Below are 22,489 nucleotides of genomic sequence, written 5' to 3' on the forward strand. Positions count from 1 at the left end.
TTTGGCTGAGTTTTTGTACGCTATCTGTCTAGCCTTGTACAGATACACAAGAGTGAGGACAGAACAGTAAATGGACATCCACACAGCGGGCTAAGACACAGGAATCAAACACTGAGCAGCTACGCCATGGAGCAACAAGATGAAGCTGATCAGACACAGCAACACTTGGAGGTCAGGTCAGAAGTCTCTGGCTCTAAGTTATCGACCAGATCAAGCAGGTCTTCGGCCAGCGCAGCGGCGACCAAGGCAAGGGCCAAAGCCGAAGCGGCTCGTGTACAGGTCTCATACGCCGAAAAGGAGGCTGCTATGATGAGGGAAAAAGCCAGAGTGGAAGCAGAGCAACAAAAAATGTTGGCTGAGGCAGCACAACGCAAAGCAGACTTAGAAGCCAGTCTGTATGTGCTGCAGACAGAGAAGAGTGCCACCGTAGCCTCAGCTGAAGCAGCGGTCTACGAAGCAGCAGCAGAGATCCAAGTCGATCCTCTTGAAGATCTAGCCCAGGTTGCTATTGAACGCACAAGTGAGTATGTTCAGGCTCACTCCATAACACCAAGCATTCAACGTGAGCCAGTCTTGCAGCAAACACCTGTCACACCCTACCATGTTGAACAAAAGGCAGATTACGCTGTTCCACCTGTTAAGTCAGAGAATCCTCTCTCCAAGATGAGAATCAAAGACGAAGCTGTCGATGACGAACATAGGAGACATTTTTCACAACAGTCGCCTCCCTCCAAGTCTCCTGCAGCTAGCCCACACAATCATCCAGGTGAAGCTCCACTGATGACAGATTTAGCCAAATACCTAGTCAGGAGAGAAATGGTGAGTTCTGGGCTGTTAAAGTTTGATGACCGTCCAGAAAACTACTGGGCTTGGAAATCTTCCTTCCAAGATGTTATGATAGGTCTTGACCTATCAGCTAGAGAAGAGCTTGACCTATTGATCAAGTGGCTTGGTCCACAGTCCGCTGTACAAGCAACGAGGATCAGATCTGCTCATGTCCACAATCCTGCAGAAGGTGTTCGGACGATTTGGCGGCGATTAGAGGACACGTATGGCTCTCCTGAGGTCATTGAGCATGCCCTTTTACAAAAACTGGAGAATTTTCCAAGAATCACTAACAAAGACAGCCAACACCTCAGAGAATTAGGAGACTTACTTGTAGAGGTAGAGTCAGCAAAGGCAGGTGGCCACTTACCTGGTTTAGCTTATCTTGACACTTCACGAGGAGTCAATCCTATCATAGAAAAGCTTCCATATGGCCTGCAAGAACGCTGGGTTGTGCAAGGCTCCAAATACAAAGAAGAATATGGTGTTTCCTTTCCACCCTTCGGTTTCTTTGTAGATTTCATCTGCAACCAAGCAAAGATCAGGAATGATCCAAGTTTCGCCTTTTCTACACCCAGTAGCTTCAGCTATTCTAAGACAGAGAAACCTGTGAGGTACAACAGCCAGAGAGCTGTCTCAGTGAGGAAAACTGAAGTGTCTTACCTTCCCTCAGCTTGCCAGGAAAACACATCTGGGAAAACAACAGATGAACCTCATGATCGGTGTCCATTACACAACAAGCCGCATCCTTTAGCAAAGTGTCGTGGATTTCGAGGCAAACATCTAGATGAAAGGAGAGCTTACCTTAAGGAAAACTCCATTTGTTTCCGGTGCTGCGCATCCACAAGACACATGGCTAAGGACTGCAAGATTGCTGTGAAGTGCAGGGAATGCAACAGTGACAGACACATTTCTGCATTGCACCCAGGTCCGGCTCCTTGGTCACAGGAGGCTCAAGAGAGGGAGCAAGAGCATGGCGGGGAGCGAGAAAATGATTCACTTCTTGAAGTCACGTCAAAGTGCACAGAGATCTGTGGCAATACTCCTGGTCCAAAATCATGTTCCAAAATCTGTTTAGTCCACGTGTATCCTGCTAATCATCCAGACAAGGCTCAGAGAATGTATGCAGTCTTGGATGACCAAAGTAATCGGTCGCTAGTCAAATCTGACTTCTTCAACCTCTTTGGTATCAATGGAGTTCCATCCTGCTACACCCTGAAGACCTGCTCAGGTATAATGGAGACAGCAGGGAGAAAGGCTAGCAATTTTGTTGTTGCATCACTTGATGGAAAAATCCAGGTAGCACTCCCTTCTCTCCTTGAGTGTAATATGATCCCGGACGATAGATCCGAAATTCCTACCCCTGACATTGCTCAGTACTTTCCACATCTTGCACCTGTTGCTGACAAAATCCCACCAGCCGATTCCAGTGCTCCCATTCTACTGTTGCTAGGACGGGATGTTCTGAGTGTTCATAAAGTGCGAGAGCAGTGCAATGGGCCACATGATACTCCATATGCACAGCGCCTGGATCTAGGGTGGGTGATTGTTGGCGAAGTGTGCTTGGGAGGAGCTCACAAGCAAACCAACGTGAACGTCTACAGAACAAATGTGTTACAGAATGGACGCACCTCATTTCTAGTGCCATGTACAGGATCGATCCGTGTGAAGGAGAAATACAGCAGTCCCACACAGCAACTTCATCTCAGCTCAGCTGAAGCAGATAAAGTTACCAAAACAGATAATCTGGGAGACACTGTTTTTCAAAAAAGTCCACATGATGATAAACCTGCACTATCAGTTGAAGATACAATCTTCCTTCAAATCATGGACAGAGAGGTCTACATCGATGAAGATAACCACTGGGTGGCACCACTGCCTTTCCGAACGCCACGGCGGTTTCTTCCTAAAAACAGAGGCCAAGCCCTGAAGCGTCTCACCACCCTGCGGCACACGTTTCAGAGGAAGACAGAAATGAGAGACCAGTTCATTGACTTCATGAAAAAAATGTTTGAAAACGATCAAGCAGAAGCAGCCCCACCTCTAACACCTGGCGAGGAGGCCTGGTATCTCCCCATTTTTGGAGTTTATCACCCCCAGAAACCGGGCAAGATTCGGGTTGTCTTCGACTCAAGTGCTCAATGTGAGGGGATTTCCCTGAACGATGCACTTCTGAGCGGACCAGATCTCAATAACATGCTGATTGGTGTTTTGCTGCGCTTTCGTCGGGAGCAGGTAGCTATCACCGTCGATGTTGAGCAAATGTTTTACTGTTTTCGGGTCAGGGAGGACCACAGAAATTATCTCAGGTTCCTTTGGTTCCAAGATAATGACATCAGTAAAGATGTTGCTGAGTTCCGCATGAAGGTGCACGTTTTTGGTAATAGCCCTTCACCAGCCGTAGCCATTTATGGGCTGAGACGAGCAGCTGAACTAGGCGAAGAGGAGCACGGCTCAGACGCGAAGCAGTTCATCTTTCGACATTTTTATGTGGACGACGGACTCGCTTCTGTGCCGAGTGAAGAGGAAGCCATCGACCTCTTGAAAAACACAAGAAGCATGATGGCGGAGTCAAATATCAGGCTTCATAAAATAGCCTCCAACCGTCCACAGGTCATGGATGCATTCCCATCAGAGGAGAGAGCCAATGACCTCAAGAACTTAGACCTGAGTGCTGATCCTCTGCCTCTTCAGAGAAGCCTTGGAGTAAGTTGGAACTTACAGACTGACAGCTTCATGTTTCAAGTGGCACCAGATGGCAAGCCCTTCACAAGGAGAGGAATTCTTTCTGTTGTCAACAGTCTGTACGATCCCCTTGGGTTTGTTGCCCCTGTGGTGATTCAGGGGAAATCATTATACAGGGAACTTACCTTGGAGCAGCAAGCATGGGACGAACCTCTACCGGCAGACAGGGAAGTGCAGTGGAGGAAGTGGACTGACTCACTCAGCGAACTTGAACATCTCCAGATACTCAGAAGCTATGTTCCAGTGTCATTGTCTTGCACGCAGAGGAGAGAGATATGTATCTTTTCAGATGCATCTACTATGGCTATAGCAGCGGTCGCATACCTCAGGGTCATAGACACTGATGGCCAGTGCCATGTCGGCTTCATCATGGGCAAGGCTAAGCTAGCACCATCTTCTGCTCATACAGTTCCACGCTTGGAACTATGTGCAGCCGTCTTAGCTGTCGAACTGGCTGAACTGATTACAGAGGAGAGCGACATGGATCTACACAAAGTCACATTCTACACGGATAGTAGAATCGTCCTAGGATACATTCACAACATCACTCGCCGATTCTATGTGTATGTGGCGAATAGAGTGACCAGGATAAGAAAGTCTTCAACACCAGACCAGTGGCATCATGTCAGTACTGATCAAAATCCAGCGGATCAAGGAACAAGGTGCATTCCGGCAGCTCACCTACAGCACAGCATTTGGCTCTCAGGCCCTGACTTTCTAAAACAGGCTGATTTGGAGGTGTGCGAGCCAACAGAATCCTTTGACCTCGTGGAGCCATCGTTGGATACAGAGATTCGCCCTCAGGTCATATCTCTTGTCACCAATGTTGCAGAACGGATGTTGGGGTCACATAGGTTTGAACGTTTCTCAAGTTGGAAATCCCTTCTAAGAGCAATGAAAATGCTCATCCACATTGCAAAGTCATTCTCTAAGACTTGTCACACAGGAAAGTGCGCAGGCTGGCACTGCTGCAACAGTCTGCACTCCACAGACCTCTCACAAGCAAAAACAGTGATCATTCAGTGTGTACAGCGCGAAGTCTATAAAGCAGAGTTTGAAAGTCTCTCAAAGGAGAAAGAGGTTCATTCACAAAGTCCTCTTAACAAACTAGACCCCTTTATTGACCAGGAGGGGTTGCTGAGAGTCGGGGGTCGTTTGCAGTCAGCTGATCTCTCAGAAGCAGAGAAACATCCCCTGATAATCCCAGCGGGTCACCATGCTGCTGTACTGCTAGTCAGGCATTACCATGACCAGGTAGCTCACCAAGGCCGTCAGTTCACCGAAGGGGCCCTACGCACGGCAGGACTGTGGATTGTTGGAGCTAAGAGGCTCATTGCCAGCGTGGTGCATAAGTGTGTCACCTGTAGGAAGCTGAGAGGGCGGCTGGAGGTACAAAAAATGGCTAGCTTGCCTGCAGACAGAGTCGTCGTAGACCCACCTTTTACACACGTTGGCCTGGATGTGTTTGGGCCGTGGAACATCACATTCCGTCGCACAAGAGGCCACAGTCCAGAAAGTAAAAGATGGGCCGTAATGTTTACTTGCCTGAGCACCAGAGCAGTGCATCTGGAAGTTGTGGAGTCAATGTCGACCTCCAGTTTTATCAATGCCTTGCGTCGGTTCTTGTCAATCAGAGGACCAGTGAAACACCTCCGGTCAGACCAAGGCACAAATTTCGTTGGGGCCTGCAAGGAGCTAAAGATTAATGTCAATGACCCAGAGGTCAAAGAGTACTTTCAGGATCAAGGCTGTACATGGACGTTCAACACACCGCATTCATCTCACATGGGCGGTGTGTGGGAACGTATGATTGGTGTTGTGCGACGCATACTTGATGGTCTGCTGTTGAAATCCTCAGCTACTCGCCTCACACATGAGGTGTTGACCACTCTAATGGCTGAAGTCATGGCTATAATGAATGCCAGACCATTGGTTCCTGTCTCGACCGACCCTGAAACGCCTGAAGTTCTCTCACCTGCAATGCTTCTGACCCAGAAGGCCAGTGTTGTGTCAGTGCCACCTGGAGACTTTGAACTCAAAGACCTCTATAAAAGTCAGTGGAGACAGGTTCAAGGTCTTGCAGATTGTTTCTGGAAAAAATGGAAGCAAGAGTACCTTGCAACATTGCAAACCAGAAGAAAATGGCAGGGCGAGAAGCGAAATGTACAGGAAGGCGATGTTGTCTTGCTTAAAGATGGTCAAGTCAAACGCAACGAGTGGCCCATTGGGCTTATAGTGAAAACTCTACCAAGTGCTGACAACCGAGTACGGAAAGTTGAAGTCAAGATCAGGAAGCAAGGAGTTGCTAAAACATATCTCAGGCCTGTTACGGAGGTGATTGTACTCCTACCTGAAAATGGACAGAAGAACTAATTTATAGTGGTATATTTGTAAATATACCAGGCGGGGAGTGTGCTGAGCCCCTGACCTTGTGGCCACCTAGTGGTGACTTTTGGTATTAGTCATTTCCTTAAGTTTCTTTTTTCCCTTCTCCATGTGCTACAGTCAAAAAGCTAGAAGCTAGCAGCTAGTAGCCTAGCAGCCTGCAGTGAGCAGTGTTTTCCTTTACGTTCAGCCTTGGAGTAGATTTGTCCGTAAGTATTGTTTGTAAAAAGTGATTCTGCACATGTTTACAGTGTCAGTATTTTATGTATATTTATGTATTGCATGTAAGTAAATTCTGTTCTGTACTGTTCAGATTTACAGAAACAGCATCAGTAAAAAACCACACAACTGAAGACGGTTTGGCTGAGTTTTTGTACGCTATCTGTCTAGCCTTGTACAGATACACAAGAGTGAGGACAGAACAACATAGCCTATGTTCGTATACATATACAGAAACATCGCAATCATTTCCTGCTGTTGAGAAGCTTGGTTGATACAGGCACAAAGGAATGTTTGTATCGATTGTGCCTGCACAAAGGAAGCCTATATCTCTTTCCAGAACTCAATGTATCAACTCATTTTGTCACTAGTAGATCCTGTATTTCAAACAGGCAGTTGGGGAAAGTGAGACTGCTGCTGTATGAGTGTGTTTATATTTACCCATGTCTTTCAGGTGCGTCAACAGCCAGACAGACAATCTCTGAAGCCTTCAGAGCTCCATTAGGATTTGCGTTCTTGTCACTTTCATAGTAGCTGAAAGTGCCATCATTCAGCATGCACCACCGACGACTGAATTCTACATGGAAAAACATAACAGGAAAGTTTAGGCAAGCATAATGTTACCATAATGAATTTCTTGCAGGATGTCATAAAGTTCTTCCTATAAAGCTGATGAGCCTTTTACTGTGTTGTTCTACATAACTTTGTTTAGAAAATGGCTGTGGGTCTATGTGGAAAGTGTTAGTGTTGCATCGTCTGTACTGTACGTACCCTCTTTGGCTTTGCGCTCTGTGATAGCACGAGCCATGGATGCAGTTTTGTAGAGGAAGCCATTGTGAGACACACTAGTTGGTGCTGAGTAAGGTACCGCATCCATGTCCCCGCCGATCTCTGATCGTGGCAACTCTGCAGGAAGAAAAACCACGGGAAACAATTATACAACCTACCATACAGGGTTTAATCGTCTGGGAGTCTGAAATAGTGCATCTGGTAAAGCTAGCACTCAAAACACTCCTGGGTATGGCAGGAATGTGTGTTGGTTAAGTAACATTTTGAAAAGTCATCATTACTCATAAACCTACGTGAATGGTACAAGAACAAAACATCAGAGAAAATTTAAGGAATGCTTTTTCAATTCTTCACACAATAATATCAACAGTATAAGACAACATACGGTAGAGACAATCAACTTCACAGTACATATAAAACAACTATCATAGTGCACGTAACAGTTCAACTAGTAGGGCTGGGACGATATGCTTTTCTCCCGATTTGATTCTTCTACGATTTTTTGGATGGCGATTCGATTTAAATTGCGATTCTACGATATTGCCGATTCTTTCGATTTACAGTCTGCATTTTTAACATTTATCTGCACACAAATACTGTAGGAGCCTATAAATTAACATACTCCATTATAAAGTGAAATTAAACCATTTTCAAAACCTGTACTCTCTGTATGTAAAAAAAGGCTAACAAATGCACATTGCACAATATAAAAAAAAAAATTAAAAAAAATCCCCCCCCCCCCCCACAAAAAAAAAAAAAAAAATAGATTTTTGAAGTTTCAACAAATAACTCACAATGTATGACTTATGGTATAAACTTGTTACTGTCACATGTCAGTGATGAACAATTTCATGAAAACCCAGCTCAACCTTCATGTAAGAGTAATTAAAAGGATCTTTTATGTGACTATGTGTGTGCACAGTTATACTGTACCTGTGTTGAGATTGTGGCTAATTAACTCAGCCTGTAAAGGTTGTGAGTGTGCGTTGGCCAGGGAGGCAGGGGTAGGCCAACTTGCCATACCAGTTGAACAATTCACATCTGCCCCGCAGAAGATCAAACTCAATGTCTCCAGCACATCACTGCACTGCACATTTATACACAGAGCCTAAGAGGGAGGAGAGAGGAAGACACAATCAATACATAAAGAAATGCATGAGTAAACGTCCACAAAAATAAGGAAATTAGTATGTGTTATGTGCGGTGGGAATACACATGCATCAGCAAAATAAAATAAGAACCAGATTATTACAACACATGCAAAACCACTGACAGTCTATTACGACATGAAATGAACTGGCCAAAACTTAACTGGTCTGGAAAAATTCAACAGATCAAAAAATGTTATGGACTTTTCAAGAAGTTTGCTTTTTTTGACATTTACTGTATAGTACTGTTGCAATACAATTAGGACCAGGATGAGGAAGTGAGATATGAAAGAAGTGACAGTAAACAGCAACAGAAAGAAGGAAAAAGAAAGAATCATTCAAGAGGAAATAGGACAGGAATCCAGTTACAGTGATACAGAGAAAGGAAGAGATTACAAATATGTGCCACAGTGACAGTGATACTGAACTGCAGGTGAACTGATAACCTTTGCACTGTGTCGTGGAGCAGCTGGTCAGGTTTTAATTATGTCATCATGTGATTCTGTCATCTCTGTTTCAAAGGAAACAGCTGAGGTCAAACTAAACTGTAACAATCCAGTGACGTGGTTGTGTGTGTTGGTGTGTCTGTGTTGACAGCTTAGGTGTCAGACGGTTATCAGTCCACCCACTGCTCTGTTCAGAGTTGCCAAATTGAGGACAGATTTGATGTCTGATGATGAACTGTCATGTCATTCAGGGACAATGACGTGTCAAATGTATCATTTTTGTTCTCTATTGCACTGCAGAGTCAATGTTTCTGTCACATCCCAGTGAACTTGTTACAGCAATTGAAGGTGTAACGTGAGCAAAAACAATGGTTATGATGAAAATGTACACAACTTTGGTGGGACAATATACAAAACAGAAAAACGATCAGAAAAGAAATCCGTCAGAACAACAATAAGAGATAAATCTTCACCACCCAACTGGATCCAACAGCATTTAGACAAAAATAGTTTTTTAACAATATGAAGACAAATAAAGATTTCATGAACCTGAAAACAGTCTCAAGGATTACATGTATTATTTTACACTATCTTACACGCTTTACAGTAAAGCAATAACTCCATGTACTGTAAACCTAAATTAAAACTAGAAAAACCCTTACACTTTGCATATACTGTAGGGAATATTCCAGACCCTCTGCTGTTGTTATTAGTTTTTATTTATTATTATTATTATTATTTTACTTATTTGCATGTATTTTTACCTCTCTTTTGCCCTTGTGATGGGGTTAGGGGCTGATGGGGTATGGTGGGGTGGGCGGGAGGGATTCGGGAGCTGTTGTGCACACTTTAAGTGTATGTTTTGTGTTGTGTGTATGTGATTGTACTGTATTGTCTGATTGTTTTGATGTATAAGACCCCCTGGAAGACAAGATGATGCATCTCAAGGGGTTATCCCTTAATAAATTTGAAATTTGAGATATTGCTGATTATCATTTTATTACCCAACACTGAAACATGCCTCATGACGGCAGGCAGCCATCATGGCCACCACTCCCCGTCAGGTGACATGATCAGATGATGTGAATAAGGACATCTATACTGTTCCATACCAGACGGTTGGTGTGTAGGGTATGCAACTATTTATATGATCTGGCTATGACTGAGTGAAACTTGGAACGGTTCACTTCACAGACCTGCTCCACCACCCTGAGCAGATCTGTTCCATGAGTCTAATAATCAGCATCATCTCCTACAGTACTAAACATGCTACACCAGTGCACACCGTATACTTCACCTTTTTGCAGGTGGGACATAATAACAATATACTATAATAATAATTTTAGTTAAATAGCACGTTTCAAAACAGAGGACTACATAAAGGCATACATTTCAGATGAGTATCAGATCCTCTCTAGCATTTGCTCGTTAACCGCAATACACACCCATCATGAACTCAAAAATACTCTAAAAAAGCATAAAACTTAAACAGTGATAAACATTACAAAATATTAAAAAGTTCAATAGAAGTTTTATAGCTGAAAGTCTTGTGAACAGTTTAAAGGTTGAATGAAATTTGTAGCTTTAAGTGTGCATGTATGAAATGGCTGAAGTTAGGAGAGCAGAAAGATTTCAGTGATTTGAAGATCATCTTCATTCATTTGAATGAGACCAGAAGGTAAGGTAAGATATTTTAAAAAGTATAAATATCAAAAAGTTGTATAAGTCCGATGAGCTTCAGAAAAAGCTAAGAGGTTTGATAGCTTTTGTAGCACAAAGCATGAAGGAGGAGTTAGAGTCTGCAAAAGAAGTTGGATTTATTTGAAAATGTTTTAGTTTGCCTTCAGCGTTGTGTGTGATGCCTTCAGCAATCACACTAAAACGAGGAGAAAGAGAGAGGGTGAGCAGGAGAGATGTTATGTCTGAGAAAAGGAGGATGCAGTGTTTTTACAGCTGAGGAACTAAAAACTCACATAACCACACACACAGAGAGAAACACACACAGAGAAACACACACACAGACACACACACACACACACACACACACACACACAGACGAGTCTGTCTTCTGTTAAAACCAATAAGCCCTTTTGGATCTGATTGAGAAATTCCACAGTGCTCCATCACACACACAGACAGAGCCCCGCCTCTATTTACACACCACTGACTCTCAACACACACATACTAACAAAACAAACCAATTAACAAAGATTTGAATTGCACAAGACACATTTGTAAACAAAGAAGACACCGAGACAAATTTCTCTGTTTCGCTCAATATGACTTTATGGTCAGCCACCTGGAGTGGGACACATCCACACACAGCACCATTAATGATGTCATATGGACCATGAAGTGCAACAAATATTTTATATTTCTCTGTACTAGAGCTGAAAATGTTGTCAGTTAAGATGTCATCAAAATGAATGAAGCTTGGCCTTTTTTCTTGCAATAAACCATACATCATACATCACTGACATCAAAACAGATGTACATCAGATAATGGAGATTGTTTATGGACACAGCTGAAAGGAAATCTGCTTTATCTTAAGAAGCCAGCTTTTGTTTTTGTTTTTCTCTCTATACTTGTTTTGTGTTGCATTATAGCATATCAAACTTAACAGAAAGCTTTGAAAACCTTTTAAGCTTGGTAGATGCAGTAAATGAGAGACATCTGTGACCCTGGTAGAAACAAGCCCAAGTAGAGTGAAAGGTAAAGACACAGAGGGTGAGAGAGTTCAAAAGAATTAATTCAGAGTCTGGAAATGAACAGTGTTAAAGATGTCCTTTGTTAACATTATTCTCTTCTTGTGGTGTATTGCATTTGTCAGAACCTAAACCTCATGTTTCCAAGCTGACCCAAGCCAACTGTCACTTAGATGGATTTTTCTTTTTCACACAATGAGAGCAAACTAACGTTTACTGAGATGTTTGCAATGATTTCAAGTCAGGAGGATATACTGTGGGCTTGAACTGAGGAAAACAACTTACACTGAAACACATTTTTTAACCATCACACAAAAACTGACCAGCATGTTGAGCTTCAGTGGCTGAGGCCACAAACCAAAGAAGTCAATATTTCAGTGCCTCTGTGTCCTACATTATCCACCATGTTACATGCCAAGCAATAACAGTGAATTTAGAAAAAAGCACAAAGCAGTGAGTTTACAATATCTTGCTGCCGATATGGATCAATGCAAAATTATGTAATGTGGTGACTGATGACTGCATATAGTATGTTTTTTTTTTTTGTTAAATAATAACAATATGAAGCTCTCTTGTCTCAGTGGATATACACGTGAGCGCTTATAATGTATGTAGGTCATTGTAGTGCAATGTATCAATGCACCAAAGTAGTGAACCAATCAGAACAATGTACAATGAGGAAATGGGTTGTTTGAGTGTTTCAGGACCTCACGCCCTCCAACATCTGCTGCCTATGAAACTGGGAGTAATGTAATAACAGAGAGAGGGAGAAAGAGTGAGGGAAGAGAAGGGAATTCAAGAATCTTACCCAATTTCCCCAGAGAGAGGGAAAAAGGGAAAGAGACAGAGACAGAAAGAGATTTTATCTGGGTGTGTCTAAAATCACAGGCCTGCATCTGGCCTCAGCAGCTCCATAGGACAGAATTGGAGGAAAAGAAAGAGATGAGGAAAAATAGGAGAAAGAAAAATATTGTGGTAGTGAGATGAAAGGATTTCGGCAAAGCACAATAATCAGAGACTGATTACACTTGGCTACAAACTCTCCATGATACATTCAGACCCCCTACAGACACACAGACCTGAACAACCAGTTCTGCTTTGTTCACTTTTGCATATAGTCAAAGTCTGGCCAAAACCTACACCCACATTTACATGTGCACATTCATATATATATAATCCAGATGGTTAAGAGCAGTTATCCACATATGTTCCATCATTACCTCACCAGGGTCAGTTTCCAGAGTGAGGGAGATGGAGAAGGCAGAGGTGAAAATCCAGACACATGAAGGAGGGGAAAGGAGCTGGAGCATAAATAGGACATGGAGGGAAAACAGAGAGACAGGCCAAAAAAATGGGGGTGAAAGACACTGGGAAATAAACAAGGGAGCAAACCCCACCTCAAGCAGATCTCCCTGAGCACGTGAATCCTACGATGTGAATGAGGAAATGAGAGGAAGAAAAACGAGACAGCAGGGAATGGGCAGAAAGAGGAGTGAGAGAGATGGATTTTTCCTATGGAAAACCACTTTCCAAAACCATAAAAGCATAAAAACAAGCCCATAAAAACAAGAGTTTTCTTTTTTTATTACTGCCTCTCAGCTATGTCACTTTGCTATAATAAGCACCATAACAAACTGATTGTCACCAGCAGTCAACACAGACACAACAAACTAGCAGACTGGTAGTAGTTAGTAAAAAAGGACTAAGGACACATGCTAAAATTAATTTCTTAATGTATATAAACACAAATGAATGGGTTTTCCTTTTCTTTCTTTTTTTTTTTTTTACGTCCTATAAAAATATAGCTCTTATTTTAACAAATGCAACAAATATGATGAGACATAAACTGTCCATAATTCACCCTTGGTGTTCATACTCTCAAACTTTTACCACTTCCCTGTTTTAAACAATTCAATAAATTTCTCTGTCAGACATATTTAATGCTCCACCCAGAATACTCTTGTTTCTTCACTTGCTCATATCAATCAACAAAACATGTCAAGCTTGTTGATACGCCTCCCAAAAGGCTGTGAAAGGACGGTTCAGGTATCAGTGTAATACGGTAAGACAGACACCGAAGAGGAAGACAGGCTCTTTATTCTCAACACATTAATGGCAAACATGCTGCGTGGTAAGAAAGGTAAGAAAACTAAGTTCAGTTTGCACATTTGTACTCATCAAAATGAAAATTCTTCATAGAAATACACACTGTACTCCTTAGTGAGAATATAAAACCCATTTAATGAATCAAAGCATCAATAGTTTCAAAAGAGAAAAGAGAGGCAAAGAGCAGAGGGAAACAAAGCAGGAGGGGATGGAGTGAGAGAGGGAGAGAGACAATGATGTCCATTGACAGAGGTGAGCCTACCGTCTACTGAGTGCACAGAGAACACATGGATGGACACACATACACACACACGCCTACACACGCACATTAATATGTATGTTAACGTATCTCAGCCCACACACTGCAGTGCAGCAGCCCTCATGGTCTCCACACAAAACTGTGCCAAACGAGCACATTTAGATATGGATTTGTTCAACTACACTGAGATCACAGACTGTCAGAGATCCAAAGTCCATTGACACACATTCCTGTGCTCACACTAAACATGCCCCATTTAACACACACTGACATCCACATTCTTTACAGAGCTAATCACCATGAACACACAATCGTACACACACTTTCAGTACCTGGTCCGATAGCTCAGCCCATACCAGACCTTACCTGATAGTTTTCAGTTCCTTTTAATCTGTATTCCTCCGTTTGAAAATCAGTTGATGTAGATAAACACACACTAACACACACACACACACACACATACAAACACACAAAAGTCGCAAGTGCAAAAAAAGTCCTAGTTTGTGATGCTGTGACAGAAAGTAAAGTGAGTAACAGTCACTTACAAATGAGAAAAAGCCAGAAGTGAAGAGATCAACTTTCTTCGGCAGTCCTAGCCAAACAATGTGGAGGACAGAAGGAGGAGGAGGAGGACAAGAGTAGGGGGAGGAGGAGAGGCGGAGTTACAGCACATTCCAGTTAAAGCAGTGAGTAATGATGTCACATTTAGAGAAAAAAAAAGGGAAAAACAAAGAAGAAAGGAAACAGAGAAGTAGGGATGAAAAGCTAGGACTTGATCAACAAACCTGAGTGTAGCTCAAAGACGCTCTCAGGCAATGTGTGAGTGTGAGTGTGAATGGAGAACAATAATGTGAGTGGCTGTTCACCCTGAATACTTGACACAACAGCATAAATGACACAAGTACATTTTATTTCTCAAGACACACCCAAGGGGAAAAAAGGAAGAACCCAGATGTGAAGAACCTCAAGTGTTTTTACGAAAGAAAGGAGAAAAATAGGTAGAGCAGCTATCAGATTATTGTCTTCAGTGAAATCCTTCATTCAAAAAACAGGCAAAGAGAAATTTAGAAAAGCCCAACAGATGGTATCTCCCAGAGTAGTAACGGGAAAAAGAGATAGCTATCACTGTGGGCTGAATGAAGAAGGGTTAAACAGTTTTAACCAAAACAAACAATAATTGTTGTGCATGTGTGTGTATGTTAGTGTGCCAAACACAGTGACTCACTTACACACACACACACACACACACACACACACATACACACACTTGAAGCGGGTAAAACAGAACCCACAGTCAGGTGCTAAATGTGACTCACTGACACACTCAGTGTGTCTGTGAACAGTCCGCATTGTTTGTGGTAAGTGGGTTAAGCGGCTAATGGGTGACCCAGCTCCGTCCGAAACACACAGACATAAGACATTTATCACACACGGTGGAGTAACTTTTTGGAGCACTTAGGTTTTGGCCGAGAATTCACAGACATTTGTTTGAAAACCTGCATTAATGATATTCTGTCTGTGTTTGGCTTACTTTGACTGTGAATGTCAGTTATTCAGCTTACTGCAGTTGGCAGGGATTTAGCCAGCTCTTGTAATCTAGAAACCTGCCTTTTTTGCTCATATACAGTATAATAGTGTTTTACACTAAGAAGCTAACTCTCTTTCTCTCAGAAGATTAAGAACAAGTTTTGTTCTGTCAGTCAATGAATCTACTAAGAGGTTACATGATTGATCACTGAAAGGACTAAAATACACAGAAGAATGTAAAGTGATGTTTATTCTTGGAATCTCATTCATAGTCTGGGGAGGGAGGGTGGTAGATTTACAGTGTGTAGTGTTTCCCAGACTGTGCACATCAAACCCAGTCAAAACGAAGCCTATGACCCTCTATGAGACATGCAGCTCTTAAGGGAGGCACTGTATTGTTAGGCAATAGGAAGCATCAATACTACATTAAGCAGCAATAAGTGTCACCAAGTTAATAAATGAAGTCAACATCATGGGTTAAAAAGACAATTTAGTCACAGTGGATTGCTTAACCAACCATCCCAACCGCCTCTAAATCCTCCCAGTGCACCAAAGCCTTTCTTTCCCAACATATGTTGACTAACTCTTAACTCTGACAGAGGACCCAATATAATCTTATTCAATCTCTGCAGCCACAGAAATTAGCGCGAGAAGCTTTAAATCTGAACAGAAGGATGAGACGGACCAAGACAAAAGAGCAGAACTGAGTTTTACTCACGTTGTTGAGCTCTCTCTGGTTCCCGTACAGAGGGTGGTACTTTCTGTATTTTCCCTGGCGGTACTTGTTGGTGATGAAGCGTCGCCTCTCTTCGCTGCAGCTAGAGGGCGTCAAGGCCTCACTCGGAGGAATGTTAGCCGCCCAGAAACTGTTTACCTTTTCGTTGCCTAGCAACAGGAACACCTGCATCACAGGTAGAGTAGAGTAGTAGGTTCATAAAATACACACCGTCAAGCTTATTAACTATAACAATACACTGTATGGTTATTTAGCTCATGCTCCTGTAGGACCACAAGTGTGATTGAATCATGTTATAATTTGTTGCTAATTTTTGTATTATCTTTTATTCCAAATTAAAAACTGCAACCATCAGGTCTCAAGAAATGTTTCATTATGTATTTATGTAATTTTTTGTGTGTACATGTACCTGTATAAGCTCCTCCGTCCAGACTTTCCTGTCCATCTTTAGACTCCGAACCTTTGAGATGCTAGGACCCAGTCCTCTGTGCTCTCCTGGAAACACACACACAAACTACGCATTACATCCTTACTGTGTAACACGACTGTGAAATTCTACAACAAGTTGGCTTCAGCTACTCTAATGAGAGTCAAATTATATTCGGCTTAGGTCTGAGATCCATACATCGCCATTGTCACTGCAACTCACAGAAGTGATAGTTAAAGAATAAGAATAAGCGAACTCATGCTGAACTCATGCTGATTGTAATGTAAACAATCTTTTATGCCAAAACATTTTTAAAGAACTTTTAAACGTAGATGCAGACACCAACCTGCACACCGCTTGCAGACCACCACGCACAAGTTGATGGCTGCCCATTCCGGCTTGGGAGCCCCGCAGTCGGCGCAGAAACTGTTGCTAGGCTCCGCCCAGATCCGGTCCGCCACCTCACTATTGGATAATGCCTCACCTATGGCGTTCCTCATGGCGTCCACCCACTGCTCCCTTAGCTGCTCTGACTCAGCTATAAAACTACGGACAGAGACAAACATGCGGCCCAGAGTTAACGCCGACATGACAGCGTCACAGCCAGATACCAAGTGACAGAGATGAGAAAGCTGGTGCTGGTCCTGTATGTGTGTGTGTGTGTGTGTGTGTGTGTGTGTGTGTGTTCTTCTGTTCATGAGCCCGCCGAGGACTCACTCCTCCTCTGCTCTTCTGTAGCTAAATATTCTTGAGTCAAGACTGGAAACTACACAATCATATACACACACGCAGACAGATTTGTGGCTTGACACAGACTCTCGTGTTTGAATCCTTCCTCTTCTCCTCAACATGTTGCTTCTCTATGTCCTTTAAATACACATACACACACTTTTCAAATGACTAGAGCCACAAAACTGACCACTTAGGATGCTTGCCAAAAACACTCCGTCTTCCTACAGAAAAGTTTCATGATGATTCACTGCGCACAAAAACTGCACATGCAAAGGGACACATATAGAGTCAATGCACACTTTGACCAACACAGACACTGACACACAGTCCGACTTTATACAAATACACAAGCCTTTTCAGTTTCCCCCATCCTGTCAAGCTGAGCCCTTGCACTGCAGGCTGTGCACTGTCAGCCAAAAGACCACACACACCACACCAACACATAGACTTCGTACACACATAGCCCTCACTCTTCTTCAAACACAAAAACACACACATACACACTTGTACAAAGGGCTTTTCACATTCTCAAAAGATGTCCAGCTGAGGACTCTGAGGATAGACGAACGGTGGGAGTTCTCAGTAAAACCACAAGATCTCATTTCCACCAAGTATCCTAGCAGCAAGACTAACTTCAACCCCAATTTGCAATGAGGATTGGTAATCTTTACACATAAATCCTTCTCAGAAAACAAAATGCTATGTCTGAGATGAGAAAATTAATAATAAGTATTTGTGTACACATGTTAATTTGAGTAAATGTGTGTATTTTTTTGCTTTTATGTGTAGATGCAGTACCTGAATATGCGGTAGGGTGTGGTGAGATCAAAGCTACGACGGTCTGTCTCTTTAATATTTCCTACATTCATCTCAATGGATGTGATACCAACTCCAATACGGAAGTCCTGCCGGAAACAACAAAAAAAAGAAGTTCATAATTTTTATAATATTTTTTCCAATTAAGGATCAACAGAAACATTTTAAAGAATAATATTCTTGTTTTTACACTATGAAAAAGGATAGTACTTTCATCATTAATCATTTTTTCGAGATTTTGTAATATTAAGGCAAACAGTACACAATAAACTATAACTGATTTGAAGTTATGTGACACAAGGCTTATTTCTACATACATCACGCACAAGAGAGTACTTACATCTACAGTTTTGTAGAGAAAGACCTTATCTGAGACGACGACAGTGTAAAGTTTGGAGCGTAACCCTTTGAGCTCCAGATAGCCCTGAAAGTCCGGGGTCGAGGGTGAACCGGGGTTCACAGTGCTGCGCCGTTGACGCCCCTTGGTGCAGTCCTGCAGTACAGTCACCCAGTCGTTCCTCTCAGCTGGACGGATTTATTAACAATATGTGATTTATAAAATATGAATGCACAAATGTATATGAACCTACACAGATGCATAATAAATGCATGCAAAAGACACGCACATGATACATTTCAATTTGAGCACACAGACAGATGACCAGAGGAAATGGACAGACCTTCATTTTCAGCCCTGAAGATAAATGTTCTGTTGTTTGTGGCAACATCAAACTTGAGCTCTCCGACACTGGAAACATTAGTGATGAAGGCTGTAGAGATGATTCCTTTGGAATAAACCTCCTGCAAAACAACACACACACACAGCAGCACCTGCTCGTTTAAACAGATGCATATCTGTCATACAACATGCAGACTGTGTGGTGTGTATGTGCATAGGACTGCATGTAGACAAAGTGTGTGTGTGTGTGTGTGTGAGGGTTCCTGTTTTGAGCGAGAAAGTATGTCTCAATGAATCTGTGTATGTAGAAATTACCTATGTAACGATGATTTATTCTGTATGTGTGTATTGTTACCTTATCGTTGTCAAAATATCTCAGGTAGTCAACATCCAGCTTCACCCATCGTCTCTGGTAATAAAGGGCCCTGTGTATGAAGACACAATGACATTAAAAAGTGCATTATCATTTTACCCATTTAGCACATAATCCTTATTTATGCCATGTCTTCATCTCATTGTAGAGCAATAAGTATTTGTTGCTTTTAAATGTGCTTTACAAATAATCTAACTATGCTTGTACTGGCATAGCAGCATTGCATAATTAACTAAGAAATACTTGGACGTTTGTCAGCAAATTCTTTTATCACAGTAAATTTTTTGCTTGGAGGTTCTTTGCTCTGTGAAAATTGTATTTAGCACTGGATCCCATTTTTAGAAGACCCTCAGTTTGTATATTTATGTGCTGCTGTTGTTCATACCCCTGAGGTGGATTCTTGTCCAGCCACCCCCTCTTGATGACTGCAGCGAGCTGAGAGCTGTCCTCTTTGGTGGCTGAAGCCAGTCTGCCAGTGTTTGGCAGGTAGACGCTGGCTTGCAAGTTACTGATGCCCACATCCTGCCAGGGGGGAGAACTATGGATGCACAGAAATAAGCACATGTAATCACACGGTAAAAATCGATTAACAGATGAAAAATGTATCATTGTTCTCAATGGATGAATGTAAGGAAATCCAATGTGGTTTAGTTTAGAAGTCAGTAAACTATTCTCAAGTACACAGATATCTTACAGCACTGATAAAAGAAATTCAGATTAACACATAACTTGCAATGAATTTAAAACTCAGTAAATACAATGGCTTGCGAGAAATCTAATTAAGCAATATGTATAATTACTGGTAATTACTCAAAAAGCAGCTAAATGCTGATTACCAAGCTCAGCGATGTACTGACAACAGAAGTCAAATCTGCTTCTGTGTTTGTGTAAACGCTTTGTTTATGTGTTCAGGCATGACTCACTCATCATCATCCAAAAGCTCATCATCACTGCACAAAGAACTGTAGCGCCCCTTTGGCTGGCCGGGAACCTGCAGGGTCATATCCTGTTGGAGGAGGAGATGTGGTTCACAATGCGCAGGGGGACACGAGAAGGAGTGTAAAAGAAGGCAACTGTTTTTACTCAATATATTACCCTGTCTGTTGTGTTCAAGCGATGAACACTGGGAGTAAACAAATCTGGATCTTCGTAATCATCAGAATTATCATCGGGTTCATCGGCTGAGCTGAGCTCTGAGGGAAGTAACACAGGATGAGAACACTGTTGGCTAGAAAAGTTCCCAGCACAGAAAGACTTCACTGAAGAGCATAGACAATGTGCTTGACTGGCAATGGCTTCAATTAACTATAACACATAATGCAAACACAGCACAGGAGTACAGGAAACATATTGCTTTTTGTGTAAGGGACTTAGTTTCCTTTTTTTATTTGGAACAACGGAAACAATACACAACAGAGTAAAGATTTGATTTGTGGGGTTTTATGGATGGCAGCGTGTATGCATGTACACGGATGACAGAATGTGACAGGATGTGTAACACTGAACAACTATCTTGCTTACTTCACATATAAGCCACAGATAAACTCAACACATTAGCATTGTCTCTCTCTGGGTTACTTGAGGGTATTTAGGGGAATGCAGTTGAAATACTTGGTCCAATTCTTGGACAAGAGGCCATAATCCCAGTTACTCCAGTTACCTGTGCCAGGTTTTAGCTGCGTTAATCTAGTGTGTTTGTGAGCAGAAACTAACAGGTCAGAGTGGGACAACCGAGAGTGTTACTGAAATACAAAGTGTACAAAGTATCTGTTTCCTCAGTGTGGTAAGTCTGAGTTCCTTCAGAACCAGTTTTTCAGGCTTGGCGCCTTCAGTAAATACATTCAGTAATATTAAGCCGTCATATGCCCTCTGGCATGTGGGAACTTTTCTTTTTTTTTTTCGGAGGGGGGGAGTTAACAGACACTATCTGTGTCTAACAGTTTAACAAATGCAATGGTCCATGATGGCATGAACAACAACAAGAAAGAATAAGTGTTTGAACTGAGGAAACTAAGGGCTCAGCTATGCACTATGCATCTTTTGGTCATTTAGTTTAACTTTGATTTCAGACTAAAGAGACAATACATCGATAAAACACACATTTTGGGATTTTCATCTTATAAATGAGATACAAGGTGGCTTTTTTAAATCATTTTGAACAGTTTTACTCAAGTACATGTGATAACTGGTCTATCAACTTGTGCAGCTCTGACTTTGACTCTGACTTTTGTCCTTTTGCCAACTAGTTATTACAAAAGCATTTTAAAGTAATTACCATGTGGCTAGTGGAAACAGGTTAGTACGTTTTAACTTGCGTTTAGACTTATCAAATCAAAGTAGTTGTTATATTGTACAAGATAAGAGTCATATATGTCACAGATTCTTTTCAAGCTTATTCAAACATGAAAACACAGGAGACTGTAAACACAAGGACATGGGTGGATGATGATAAAATCATTCAAAACACTAACATCAGTCAGAGCTAGGTTTTATGTTTTCACAAGGTGTTGTAAGCATAATTTTGGGAGTGAGCCAGCTTTTGGAGTAGTACATGTACACGCTTTCATCTGCTTGAAATTGAAGATAGCAAGACTTTTGATCTGGTTGGCAGACTGTAAGTCCATATAAACTGCTTTACAGAATTCAATTTCTGTGAAATGAAGCCTAATTTACTTGAATAAACCTGCATTTTCTGGTAATCTCCATTGGGAGATCAAAGTTAAGTTATTTATTGTGTTTATATTTTGGTTATCATAGTTTGACATTAAATAAGTAGATTTGGCTCTTTTTTTTGTGTGTCAGCAGAGATTTCCGCTACATCCCTTATGACTCTCGAGGGATTAGGGCTAAAGCTACTGGATGAATGGAACCCCCCCCAATTCATAGTTCCATGACCTGAAGTGTCTCAGATCCAGCTGCAGAACTTTGTTGTATGTTGTTGTCCATTTCTTCTCCACATTTTCTGTTTGCTACCACTGTACAATAAAATATTACAAAGAAAAAGTTTATATTCTGGTTATACTACTTACTGAACTCGCATGGAGGCTGAGAAACCCTCCTGGCAGGCAGAGGAGGCTGCGTGTCAGCGTGAGTCGACTGTTGCCCGTTCTCTTGACTATGGGGTATCCTGATCCGTGGTGGAACCTGTGGAGTTTGGTCCTGCTGCATCTCATCAGCTAACGTCTTGGTGGGAGAAGGGCTGCAGGGTGCAGAGGTACAAGACAGGTAAGCACAGGGTTGGCAATCGGGAGATGAGACCTCGGACATGTTAATCTGAGATCGGGTGAAAATCCCACGTAGCCGGGTGATTTTATTCATCCTCTGTTGAGAAAGTAGCTCTGCTCACATCCCCCCGGTCTTCTCTTTTCTCACTCCATAGTAAAGACTACAAAAATAACTTTGTTCATTCTGGCACCTTACTCCAAGCACCTACAAGAACAATATCCACTCGCAGGCAGAAGAAATAACTCTGATGTGAAGTGAGGAGTCCACACATTACTGTCTGCTGCTGGCATCCCTCTGCTCTCCTCCTGCCTGACCAGTTTTCTCTCCCTACTTTTGGTTTTAGCAG

The 22,489-nt window shown here is 42.1% G+C and overlaps 1 protein-coding gene across 2 annotated transcripts in view; it reads right to left on the reverse strand.

The window, feature by feature from the left end:
• arap1 (ArfGAP with RhoGAP domain, ankyrin repeat and PH domain 1) overlaps positions 1-22,489 on the reverse strand; it is a 52,385-nt gene that overhangs the window by 13,245 nt on the left and 16,651 nt on the right. For both annotated transcript variants that reach the window (XM_085795462.1, XM_085795464.1), the window contains 14 exons: positions 21,948-22,117; positions 20,014-20,111; positions 19,842-19,924; positions 19,304-19,456; positions 18,901-18,970; positions 18,547-18,667; positions 18,207-18,391; positions 17,849-17,955; positions 16,665-16,864; positions 16,301-16,386; positions 15,874-16,056; positions 7,897-8,071; positions 6,946-7,080; positions 6,616-6,751 (listed from right to left, as the gene is read on the reverse strand). In XM_085795462.1, coding sequence (XP_085651588.1) covers positions 6,616-6,751; positions 6,946-7,080; positions 7,897-8,071; positions 15,874-16,056; positions 16,301-16,386; positions 16,665-16,864; positions 17,849-17,955; positions 18,207-18,391; positions 18,547-18,667; positions 18,901-18,970; positions 19,304-19,456; positions 19,842-19,924; positions 20,014-20,111; positions 21,948-22,117 — 1,902 coding nt within the window. The remainder of the gene's footprint in view (positions 1-6,615; positions 6,752-6,945; positions 7,081-7,896; positions 8,072-15,873; positions 16,057-16,300; positions 16,387-16,664; positions 16,865-17,848; positions 17,956-18,206; positions 18,392-18,546; positions 18,668-18,900; positions 18,971-19,303; positions 19,457-19,841; positions 19,925-20,013; positions 20,112-21,947; positions 22,118-22,489) is intronic.

The sequence above is a fragment of the Trachurus japonicus genome, chromosome 13 (genome assembly GCF_045865225.1).
Source record: "Trachurus japonicus isolate A0001 chromosome 13, Traja_1.0".
In the NCBI taxonomy this organism is placed as follows: Eukaryota; Metazoa; Chordata; class Actinopteri; order Carangiformes; family Carangidae; genus Trachurus; species Trachurus japonicus.